The 12,500-nt window shown below is 41.7% G+C and overlaps 1 protein-coding gene across 1 annotated transcript in view; it reads left to right on the forward strand.

The window, feature by feature from the left end:
* The window catches only part of LOC139745982 (uncharacterized), a 168,439-nt gene that overhangs the window by 147,584 nt on the left and 8,355 nt on the right, over window positions 1-12,500 (forward strand). Inside the window, exon 8 of the mRNA XM_071656742.1 lies at window positions 11,692-11,842. Coding sequence (XP_071512843.1) covers window positions 11,692-11,842 — 151 coding nt within the window. The remainder of the gene's footprint in view (window positions 1-11,691; window positions 11,843-12,500) is intronic.

Below are 12,500 nucleotides of genomic sequence, written 5' to 3' on the forward strand. Positions count from 1 at the left end.
CTGTAAATGGTAGGGGCTCTGGTTCCAGTACATTATACGCGAGAGCTTTGGAGCGACTATGTACAAATGAGGGCTTTTTCATTTATACCCAAGCAGTACCTCAATAAGGCGAGAAAAAAGAGGTAGGAGAGGAAAGAATGATAAACTTACAGAGAAATCGATTGTATCATATAATTGCCGATACAACGGTTTCTCTAACTCTCCACGAGACGTTTTCAGTCTTTTCCAGGTTCATGTGGGACTACCCACATCTCCACCGAAACTTTTCTACCACTGAAATATCTAAAGCATCTTTTGTAATCCTGCTCCTATGTATATCGTATCTATGGTAATCATCTTTCACCATTATATGCTTCCATATCATCCTAGCCATCCTCTGGTGCTAATGATACACCAAAGAGTGTGGAAGACGGAGATAGTTGATGAAAGATCTGAAGATAATGATAGGGATCAATGTGGTACCAAGTGGTTGCCATCACTTTACTCTTGTCAGACCTTCATTCCTACGTTCCGAGTGTCCTTCCCTTTTCCTATGCTCACCACTTCTGTGGCTTTCCCTCCCCTTCATCAAGCCAATTCACACCACCAGGTCTGCTTGTTTGGAAAACCCCCTTAGACGTCTTCACCCGCCCGACATCCTTTCCTTATCCTCACTGGCACAGACAGCCCCTACCACATTAACGTCTCCTCCATCCCTTCCTCCACTTCCGTTCCAACACTCTATCTCCCACCCGTCCACTCCTCACCATCGATCCCTCTTCCGCTGTCCTACCACATCTCACAGTACCACCTGCTGCCCTAACACTCCACCTCTTCTCACAGTTGAACACATGTGCTCCATAACACCTTCCTCCAGTACCCCACCAAGACTCATTCTCTCCCCACCAGGCAACTCGCGCTACCGTTCCATCCAACACTCCAACGCTCCCCGCCAGTTCATATTCCAGTCCCTACCTCTACCAACACCCCAACATGCCACCTCTCCCCCACCAATGCACTCTACCACATCATCCCTTCGTCCGCTACCACTCCAACGCCACACTTCTCTCCACCAGTCCACTCGTGACCACCATCGATCCCTCTCCCACAGTCCTGCCACATCTCTCACTACGACCTACCCACCACCGTGGCAGCGACTGCTCCCCTCCGCTGCTACCACCTCTGTGACATACACCAATAGCCTCTCAGCCTGACGCCTGGAACGGCAGGAGACAAGCGCCACAAGGCAGACCCGCCCGCCTTCCAGGGACCACGTACATCACTGCTCATACGTGGTTCGTGTTCGTAGTCGGAAGAGCGAGACGAATGTAAATGGAAAACCGATATTCCGAGCAGGAGTTACCATATGGGAAGTTGTAGTTTAATACGTTTTGTTAGAGAAGACACTCGAGGTGTGGGTGTTGTTTCGTAAGGCCCGGGCTGCTGCTGTGTGTGAGTCATTGAATTCGTTATCTTATTACTGAAAATAACCAGCTATGTCTACTGCAGCCACACACATGCATAAATTCTCCGAAATAGAAATCGGATTCGATATCTAGAAGACATATTTGTGGTGATGAAATGAATATCATGTCTGATGTTTCTTAAGAACAATCTATAACTTGGAAATGGGACATATTTCCAGACGTTCAAAAAAAGATGAAAACTGGATAAAAGTTTAGTTTAGCTCCGCGTCACTGTTCACGTTCGATATTGGGTCGTTACCTTGTGAAGTGCTAGCGCAGTGCTTAAAGAATCTCAGTAAACGTTGTGGAGTATGAACCTGGGTATTATATTTAACTAAAGCACATTTAAAAAGGCAATAGCAGTACGTCGGGGTAAGCGTGGAGCTAATTAATACACAAGTAGGCAATACACTTGTAAAATACATCAACATAACATATGAAATGCTCAGCTAACGTCTCTAGGCAAGAGTCATCACAATTTTCAACATCTTAGTCGAAATACATCAGTCACACCCTGCGATTAAGTACTGAGAAAATGGCGGCGGATGTCAACAAACGAACGACACGAGCAGCAGACGACAGTAAATGAATCAATTCGGCTCATTGGTGAGGTGGCTTTAGTCTGTCTTGAGTGTTGCATTCACTTCAACTATTCTTACATTATCAACCACAAATATATCTTTTGATATATCCTGTGATTAGTTTACTTTAAATTTACATATTTGAATGCTTTATGCACAAGTAAGTAAATATAGAAAATGGAAGATTTATTGCGTAAGAAAGTACATAACCCTCACTAATTCAGAGGGAGCCTGGCTCTCGTGGGGGCCGGGTGGGTTAACTAGCCCAACCTCTTAGGTCCACAGTGCTTAGGTCCCTCACCTCTTGAGTTGTAGGGAGGCTTAATCTTAAACAACAACAACACTCACTAATACCGTCTTACCTAATATTGTTTAGTGAAATATAATGGTCAAATCCTGCACCCGAGTCGTTACTGTGTTCTCCAAACACTCACTCACACATTGCAGGTGAAAAGTGAGGTGAAAATCACTCCATTATCCCAGGTTCATGGCGATGCGGAGGTAAAGCAGACTTTTACGAAACACTGCAATGCGTCATGGTCAAAGAGTTATGTTATCAAAGTGCAGAAGTTACGGCCGTGATGCTAGCACTTTCCCTCCATGGCCTACGTCCCTTTTGCATCCTAGCGACAATCAGATTAGCTGCCTGATATTTTTTTTCTTCAGCTTTGGTTTAAGCTAAGGTCACCACCTGTTAGGATGACGAGGGGCTTGTAACGTAATATTGTCATCTTCGATCTTACTTCGGGTGATAAGATCATATGAAATATTTATTTGGTTGTCTCTTTTAGAAATCCATGGAAGTTTAGTCAGTTTCACTGGGGCGGTTTAGGGGTTCTGCAATTTTTTTTTCCAGTTACCCTCACCACTGTTTAGGAGAAAAGTTGGAGGGAATATTCTTACAAAGTTGCTGGTTGCCTCAATAGTTCCACTGCGGACGGAAGAAACGCCATGAGTGACGGATTCTATGAATATTAAACTTGATGAAATTATGATTCATTATTTCGAGCTATTTTCTTATCCTTACGCACACTTCTACACATGGAAATTAAGTACGACGAAATAAATGTATCTATCTATCTATCTATACCTCAGCTGCAGTCAGCAGCAGCCTTGCCACTCAGGTGCCAACATTCTTTTTAAACATCTCTGTTTGTACCTATAGTTCTCTGGATTAAGAAGATATTGATAGATACCTCGAAGTATTTACTAGTCTTCACCATGAAATGAAATTAGTCCATGTCGCCTGCCCACTGTTTATTGATTTAGCTTTTTTACGTATGTAGAGGATCTGGCACCGCTTGAAACTGAGTTACACATAGGCTGTGTTAACCCACCTCACTCAAACTTGAAACGAAACAAAGATCATCGAAGCGAGAACTGGATAAGGTAGGGTCCGAGGAGGTGGTTTAGTTGAATCATTGTATGTATCCTTCACTTTAGCGGTGTGTTTAAGCTTCGTTGGTTTGTTCTGTAAGCTGTATTTATCTATGTGGATATCAAGCTGACTCCACATGTGTTTTGTGGTTACTGTTGTCAGGTAACGATGTATGAATGAACGAGTTTGTGTTCCCAGATTTAACTAGTAATGATATTGATAATATTAACTAATAATATTAACTAATAACTGTGTTGATCATAGAGTAAGGTTTACTTATTGCAAGTCAATCTGTTAAACTGTTCATTAGGTTCTGTTTCCAATCTTGCATGCACTTTTAGACAGAAATGAATGATCATCATGTGTTATGTGTTGCTGATATGTTCAGATGCATAGATATGTTTAGACGGGCAAGCACAGGAATGCCTTTCGGCCTAGCTGTATGGTTAATTGGTTAAGGTTGCTTACATTAACATAACTGAATGTAATGTTTAGTCCTGAGATTTAAACCAGGTCATGATATAGATATGATTTTATTCCTCTGAATGATCCTTTGGTAGGGGTGTTTTATCAGCTTCGAATGACGAGCTAAGGTTGAAAATCAATGGGAACAGAACACCCATAACCTATGTTAGGCATGATTGAGTCTCTTAATGAAAGGCTTTGGTCGGGTAATCCGGCTTAATCGTATGATTAGGTTTGACAAGTAGAGTAAACAGCATTTTCAATGTATATTAGTCTCGACTGTGTGGCAGTTCAGCGGTATTTTATCCCAAAAAGATAGCTCTATTAATCGTTTTTCTCTTTTTCTCCTTTTTCTTCAAAGCTTTGTTATGTTTCTTTCACAAAGTCGCCACGCCAAATAGGACAAAACAACGACTATGTCTCACAGGCCCCCTTTGATGAAGAGAGGAGGTGGTGAAAGCCTTGCGTAAAATGAAATGCGGCAAGCCTGCCGGAGCGAATGGTATTGCAATTGAATTTATTAAGAAAGGAAGTGACTGTGTTGTTGACTGGTTGCTAAGGATTTTCAGTGTATGCATTGATCATGGTGAAGTGCTTGAGGATTGGCGCAATGCATGTATCGTGCCATTGTACAAAGGCAAAGGGGATAAAATTGAGTGTTCAAACTACAGATGCATAAGTTTGTTAAGTATTCTGGAAAATTGTATGGGAGGGTATTGAATGAGAGGGTGAAGGTATGTACAAAGCATCAGGCTGGGGAGAGACAGTGTGGTTTCAGAAGTGATAGAGGATGTGTGGATCGAGCGTTTGCTCAAAAAAAGTGAGAAATAGAAAAAACAGATGGATTTGCATGTGGCATTTATGGATCTAGAGAAGGCATATGATAGGGTAGGGAGGAAAGCTTCTTCTTAGAAGCAGAGAAATTTCTATCAAGGATGTAAGGCTTGTGCAAGAGTAAAAAGAGACGAGAGTGGATAGTTCAAAGTAAAGGTTGGTTTGCGGCAGGGATGTGTGATGTTGCCATGGTTTTTCAGTACGTTTATGGATGGGTTGGTGAGGGACGTAAACGATAGATTCTTGAAGAGAAGGGCAAGTATGCAGTCTAGTGTGGATGAGAAGGCATGGGAAATGAGGCAGTTGTTATTTGCTGATGATACAACGCTGGTGGTACATTCTAATGAGAAACTGTAGAATTTGGTGACTGAGTTTGGAAGAGAATGTGAAAGGAGAAAGTTGAGAGTGAATGTGAATGAACTCAAGGATATCAAGTTCAGCAGGGTTGAGGGACAGGTTAGTTAGGATGTAAGTTTAAATGGAGAAAAAGTTGGAGGAAGTGAAGTGTTTCAGATATCTGGGAGTGGACTTAGCGGGAAATGAAACCATGGAAGCGGAAGTGAGTCGTAGGGCGGGGGAAGGGGTGAAGTTCTGGGAGCGACGAAGAATGTGTGGAAAGAGAGGACGTCATCTGGGAGAGAAAAAAATGGGTATGAATAAAGAAATGGTAGTTCAGCGAAGTTCTATAGAAGTGAGTCATGGGCTCTAGATAAGGAGGTGCGAAGTATGGTGGATGTGTTGGAAATGGATTGTCTGAGGACAATATGTGGTGTGAGGTAGTGTGATCGAGTGAGTAATGAAAGGGTAAGAGAGATATGCGGTAATAATAATTTTCGTAGAGAGAGCGGAAGTGGGTGTACTAAAAATGTTTGGACATATGGAGAGAATGAATGAGGAAAGGTTAACAAAGAGGATAAAAGAGCCAAAAGTAGAGGGAACAGTGAGAATGGGGATCGAAATTGGAAATGGAAGGGTGGAGTGAAAACGACCATGAGCAGTCGGGGCCTGAACATGCAAGAGGATGAAATGTGTGACCGGGATGGAGCGAAATGGAACGATGTGGTATACTGGTGTCGATCTGCTGTCCATAGACTGAACCAGGGCATGTAAAGAGTCTAGGGTAAACTACGGAAAGGTCCGTGGGTCCTGGTTGTGGGTAGGGAGATGTGGTTTCTGTATATTACATATGACAGAGGATGAATATGAGCAGATGTGGTCTTTGTTCATCTCTTCCTGGTGCTACCTTGCTAACGCTTGAAACGGAGGCCAAGTGTGTTGTGCATAGAAGGGGCTAAGTGAGGATTCTTGATTCTTTATGCTACTTCGCTAAAGCGGGAAGTGGCAAATATATATATATATATATATATATATATATATATATATATATATATATATATATATATATATATATATATATATATATATACATATATACATATATATATATATATATATATATATATATATATATATATATATATATATATATATATATATATATATATATTGCAAGACAGCTAGAGACTGAGTGTGAACGAATGGGGCCTTTGTTGTCTTTTCCTAGCGCTACCTCGTACACATGAGGGGGGAGGGGGATGGTATTCCATGTGTGGCGAGGTGGCGATGGGAATGAATAAAGGCAGACAGTGTGAATTGTGTTTATGGGTATATATGTATGTGTCTGTGTGTGTATGTATCTGTGTACATGGAGATGTATAGGTATGTATATTTGCGTGTGTGGACGTGTATGTATATACATGTGTATGGGGGTGGGTTGGGCCATTTCTTTCGTCTGTTTCCTTGCGCTACCTCGCAAACGCGGGAGACAGCGACAAAGCAAAATAAATAAACATATATATATATATATATATATATATATATATATATATATATATATATATATATATATATATATATATATATATATGAATGAGAGAGCAGAAGAGGGTGTTTTGAAATGGTTTGGTCACATGGAGAGAATGAGTGAGGAAAGATTGATCAAGAGGATATACGTGTCAGAGGTGGAGGGAACGAGAAGTGGGAGACCAAATTGGAGGTGGAAAGATGGAGTGAAAATGATTTTGAGTGATCGGGGCCTGAACATGCAGGAATGTGAAAGGCGTGCAAGGAATGGAGTGAATTGGAACGATGTGGTATACAGGGGTCGACGTGCTGTCGATGGATTGAACCAGGGCATGTGAAGCGTCTGGGGTAAACCGTGGAAAGTTCTGTGGGGCCTGGATGTGGAAAGGGAGCTGGGGTTTCGGTGCATTACACATGACAGCTAGAGACTGAGTGTGAACGAATGTAGCCTTTGTTGTCTTTTCCTAGCACTACCTCGCGCACATGAGGGGGGAGGGGGTTGTTATTTCATGTGTGGCGGGGTGGCGATGGGAATGAATAAAGGCAGACAGTATGAATAATGTACATGTGTATATATGTATATGTCTGTGTGTGTTTATATATGTATACGTTGAGAGGTATAGGTATGTATATGTGCAGTATGGACGTGTATGTATATACGTGTGTATGTGAGTGGGTTGGGCCATTCTTTCGTCTGTTTCCTTGCGCTACCTCGCTAACGCGGGAGACAGCGACAAAGCAAAATAAATGAATAAATAAATAAATAAATAAATATATATATATATATATATATATATATATATATATATATATATATATATATATATATATATATATATATATATATATATATATATATATATATATATATATATATTCCAAAAGAAGGAACAGAGAAGGGGGCCAGGTAAGGATATTCCCTCAGAGGCCCAGTCCTCTGTTCTTAACGCTACCTTGCTAATGCGGGAAATGGCGAACAGTATGAAAGAAAGAAAGAAAGAAAGATATATATATATATATATATATATATATATATATATATATATATATATATATATATATATATATATATATATATATATATATATATACATATGTATGATATTCTCACTATAATGACCGACGTTAGAGACAGTACTCTCACTGCCAGCGACCTTGTCTTATCTGACGGATGTTCAACATTTCCCCCTCTCCCCTGAGGGCTACAAATCTGAACTACGTAACGAGTTCCTCAAGTTACCACTCAACGATGGAGTTAGTCGAGCACTTTCTGTTTACTGTCCTGAACTTTAAGTGACGTTGCAGTCTCTGGCACACGTGAGATGCTGGTTCTCCCTCACTTGCAGCAGCGAGTGTGTGAAGAGGAGAAGAAATTCGTACCTTCCTGGTGCAAAATTGGAAGGTCTTCTGGGGAAGTTTGAGGATATTGTCCCAAACACTCCGGAAGGATTCGACTTTTCTTGTCCAGGTCGGGACAAACAATATGGTCAGTGGGGAATCAGAAGAAATCTCAGCGAAGTACAGGATCTCATGTGTGAGTTCAGAAAGAGCCGTAGGGAGTTAAGTTTTATCGTGAGTGATGCTCAGATATGACGTAAATCCCTGTAGTAGACAGTAGAAGCGAGGCTCTCTGTAGGGAGGAGGAATAAGTCTTTTGTGTAGATTTATGGAGGCAATTTTTCACGAGATGGAAGTTTCTTTGCCAAGGATAGACTCCACACTTGAATGGTGGAACAGGGGGAGCCCATCTCGGCAGAATGTCTGATGAGAATGTTAGGGCCTTTTGTCGATAAACATACTCTAGCCAAGGTGCTTAAGATATAGGAAAACAGGAAGGGGGTTTCAGAGATGAGAAGGGACGTGGCTGGATAGAGTAAACTAGAGGTTAGAGACCTGGCGCAGGACGTATACGATCAAGGAAGGTAGAGACCACTGCAGAATAGAACACCTTATTGACCCGGCCTCAGGTAGGTCACTTCACGGGAAGTGACGGGGAACGGGCCGATGAGGGTACGTGATGGGGAAGTGTCAGCTGTAGCCACCGTTCGGGAATGAGGCAGTGGCGGGAAGGGAGGTAGAATAATGCAGTGTGAGATCAGTCTGTTGCTATCTGAATTCCTCTGTCCTTAGTTTAACTGCTCGTTCATGGGAAAATAAGGTTTTCTGGCCTCTTCCAGGTTGGAACACACACACACACACACACACACACACACACACACACACACACACACACGAAATCCCTTCCTCCTTCATCGCTCTCGCTCTCACTCCCTTCCTTCTTTTCTCCCTCTCTCTGTGTAACATCATCCCGAGTCTGAGCAGCTCTCTCTCTCTCTCTCTCTCTCTCTCTCTCTCTCTCTCTCTCTCTCTCTCTCTCTCTCTCTCTCTCTCTCTCTCTCTCTCTCTCTCTCTCTCTCTCACCCTACTGTACCTGTCCCCCTCCTCGACGCCCCTCCAACCCTCCTCCCTCCTCAGCGACCTTGGCTCGTTATCTCTTCCTCTTTGAAAACGCCGATCGACTGCATTGCCTCAGCCTCCTGCGACGTGAGCGTCAATGACGGTCATCAGAGTCGTAAAAAGTGATAAACGGCAAACGCGCGATGAAATGAAAAAAAAAGATAATAAAAAAGGTCGAAAATCACTTCTTTCAGATAATAAAAAAAAGGTCGAAAATCACTTCTTTCAGTCCAGCTCCGTAATGAACAAAGTTAGATGCAAAAATTGTCAAGAGTCTCTCATCTTCCTCTATTCTCTGTCTAATTATTCTCTGTAATTGGAAGATAACGCGCGACATCTAGATGAAAATTCACGAACATGTCACTCTCTTACGTAAATGTGAGGAGGTGAATCTCACTACCAAATGCACTATATAGACATTATTGAATGGAGAATAGAAATATGGAGGAATACATAATGCAGAATAAGTATACAAAACGTGCATTAATAAAGAATAACATTATTCGAAATGGTAACAAACAATTGAAACAAAGTTAAAGGTATTTGTGTGAGTAAAAAAGGGCTCGAAACACAAAGCATCGTGTTTGTAAGGTTGAATTGCAAACAGCAGAGTTAAGAGAAAAATTACCCCTGTCTTTATCATCTACGGAGGCGCAAATATTGCAGGTCATGGACTTAATGCAAAAGGGATTTACATGAGTTTACATGAGAAAGACAGACAACAGGAGGCCTGATTGGTCCACGACTGGGTTGTTTAAAAAGAAAAAATCAACTTGACAGGATTTGCTGTTTATTTTTGAACGTATCAATGGTGTTGCTTTCATCTACTTTTTTTTATATTGGTGAAGGAATCGATATATTGATGATTCTGGTGAAGAAGTGAACTTTACTTCGTTCCAAGTAAAACTAATTTCCACATTCTTGTATCCGTTACTACCAGCGAATAGGGTCTTATCTAGCCTAGTGTCTCCTCTAGCCTAGTAGATCCTTTTAAACTGAGGTCATCAAAGCCTTTAAGAGTCTTTGTGAAGATCTGAATCAAATCAACTCTTTACGTTTCCACTGCAGCACAAGCTATCTCTCAGTCCAGGAGTCTTCTTGGTTTCTCGCCGCTGTACGCACACTGGTCTATATGTGTTTTCTTAAAGCAGGACGAAATGTAAAGACTGAGTATTGATATCTTTGAGAAGAATTCGATTGTCCTTCCTATGAAAGGTGGTTGGTTGGTTGGTTAATTCGATTGTCCTACCTGTAGAAGTTGATGGGTTGGTTGGTTAATTCGATTGTTCTACTTGTAGAAGATGGTTGACTGGTTGGTTAATTCGATTGTCCTTCCTGTAGAAGTTGGTTGGTTGGTTGGTTATTAGGGCTTTAGGTCTGTTAACTGCCACGGTCATTATGGCCGTCAACCAATCATATATATATTTAACAGCTTCTTCAGGAGATCAATATATGTTTAACACTTTACACCTCTCTCACTTCTTATATGTCTCATGGTGGTGCTTCTACGCACTAGTTATTTTTGCAGTCATCAGACATTACCATACCTTTTTGTGCATCTGTAGGTCAGGAGAATTCATACAAGAGCCGTTTCTTTTTTCTCTTCCACTGTCACAACACGTATAACCTTTGTAATAATCGATATCCAAATATATTTGCCACTTATCACCTTAGGTTATCAGTTTGTCTACGTCAGCTTCCATCTCTATACATTCACCTTCCGTTGAAGCTCTGTTTTCAAACTTATCGTCATCTGTGATATATATATATATATATATATATATATATATATATATTTTTTTTTTCATACTATTCGCCATTTCCCGCGCTTGCGAGGTAGCGTTAAGAACAGAGGACTGGGCCTTAGAGGGAAAATCCTCACCTGGCCCCCTTCTCTGTTCCTTCTTTTGGAAAAAAAAAAAAAAAAAAAAAAAAAAAAAAAAAAAAAAAAAACGAGAGGGGAGGATTTCCAGCCACCCGCTCCCTCCCCTTTTAGTCGCCTTCTACGACACGCAGGGAATACGTGGGAAGTATTCTTTCTCCCCTATCCCCAGGGATAATATATATATATATATATATATATATATATATATATATATATATATATATATATATATATATATATATATATATATATATATATATATATATATATATATATATATATATATATATATATATATATATATATATATATATTATCCCTGGGGATAGGGGAGAAAGAATACTTCCCACGTATTCCCTGCGTGTCGTAGAAGGCGACTAAAAGGGGAGGGAGCGGGTGGCTGGAAATCCTCCCCTTTCTTGTTTTTTTTTAATTTTCCAAAAAAAGGAACAGAGAAGGGGGTCAGGTGAGGATATTCCCTCTAAGGCCCAGTTCTCTGTTCTTAACGCTACCTCGCTAACGCGGGAAATGGCAAATAGTATGAAAAAAAAAAAAAAATATATATATATATATATATATATATATATATATATATATATATATATATATATATATATATATATATATATATATATATATATATATATATATATATATATATATATATACGTATCCCATTATCTGTGTCGTTAGTGTATTATGTAGACCTCGATCGAACCCATAGTGAGTCTCTTGGGAGACGGGTGTGCTGACGAGGCTGTGCTATGATCTCTTTGTTGCCAGACGTCGAGGCGGCGTTCAAGGAGGGTCGCATCGCAAGCCTGATCGGTGTGGAGGGCGGCCACGCCATCCAGAACTCCCTGGGCGTCCTGCGGGCACTGCGAGACCTGGGTGTTCGCTACATGACCCTCACCCACACCTGCAGCACCCCATGGTGAGTCCCCACACCTGCAGCTCTACCCTCCCCCCTGGTGAGTCCACACACCTGCAGCTTTACCCCCCCTGGTGAGTCCCCACACCTGCAGCTTTACCCCCCCCTGGTGAGTCCCCACACCTACTGCACAATTCTTGGTGAGTCCACAGACCTGCTGCACCATCCATGGTGAGTCCCTACACCTGCTGCACAATCCCTGGTGAGTCCCCACACCTGCTGCACAATCCTTAGTGAGTCCCCACACCTGCTGCACCATCCCTGGTGAGTCCCCACACCTGCTGCACAATCCTTAGTGAGTCCCCATACCTGCTGCACAATCCTTAGTGAGTCCCTACACCTGCTGCACAATCCTTAGTGAGTCCCTACACCTGCTGCACAATCCTTAGTGAGTCCCTACACCTGCAGCACAACACCTGGTGAGTCCCCACAATTGCAGCACTCCATGGTGAGTCCCCACACCTGCAACACAACCCCTGGTAAGTCGCCACACCTGCAGCACCCCCTAGTGAGTCCTCACACCCTCAGCGTAACACCTGGTGAGTCCCCATACCTGCAGCAACCCCTTTCGACTTTCCGAAGTGAAAAAATAACCCTTCAAGAGTCGCTACACCTGCATATCCCTTATTGAATCCCCACACCTTCAGCTTCACCTCATGAG

The sequence above is a fragment of the Panulirus ornatus genome, chromosome 63 (assembly GCF_036320965.1).
Source record: "Panulirus ornatus isolate Po-2019 chromosome 63, ASM3632096v1, whole genome shotgun sequence".
Classification (NCBI taxonomy): Eukaryota; Metazoa; Arthropoda; class Malacostraca; order Decapoda; family Palinuridae; genus Panulirus; species Panulirus ornatus.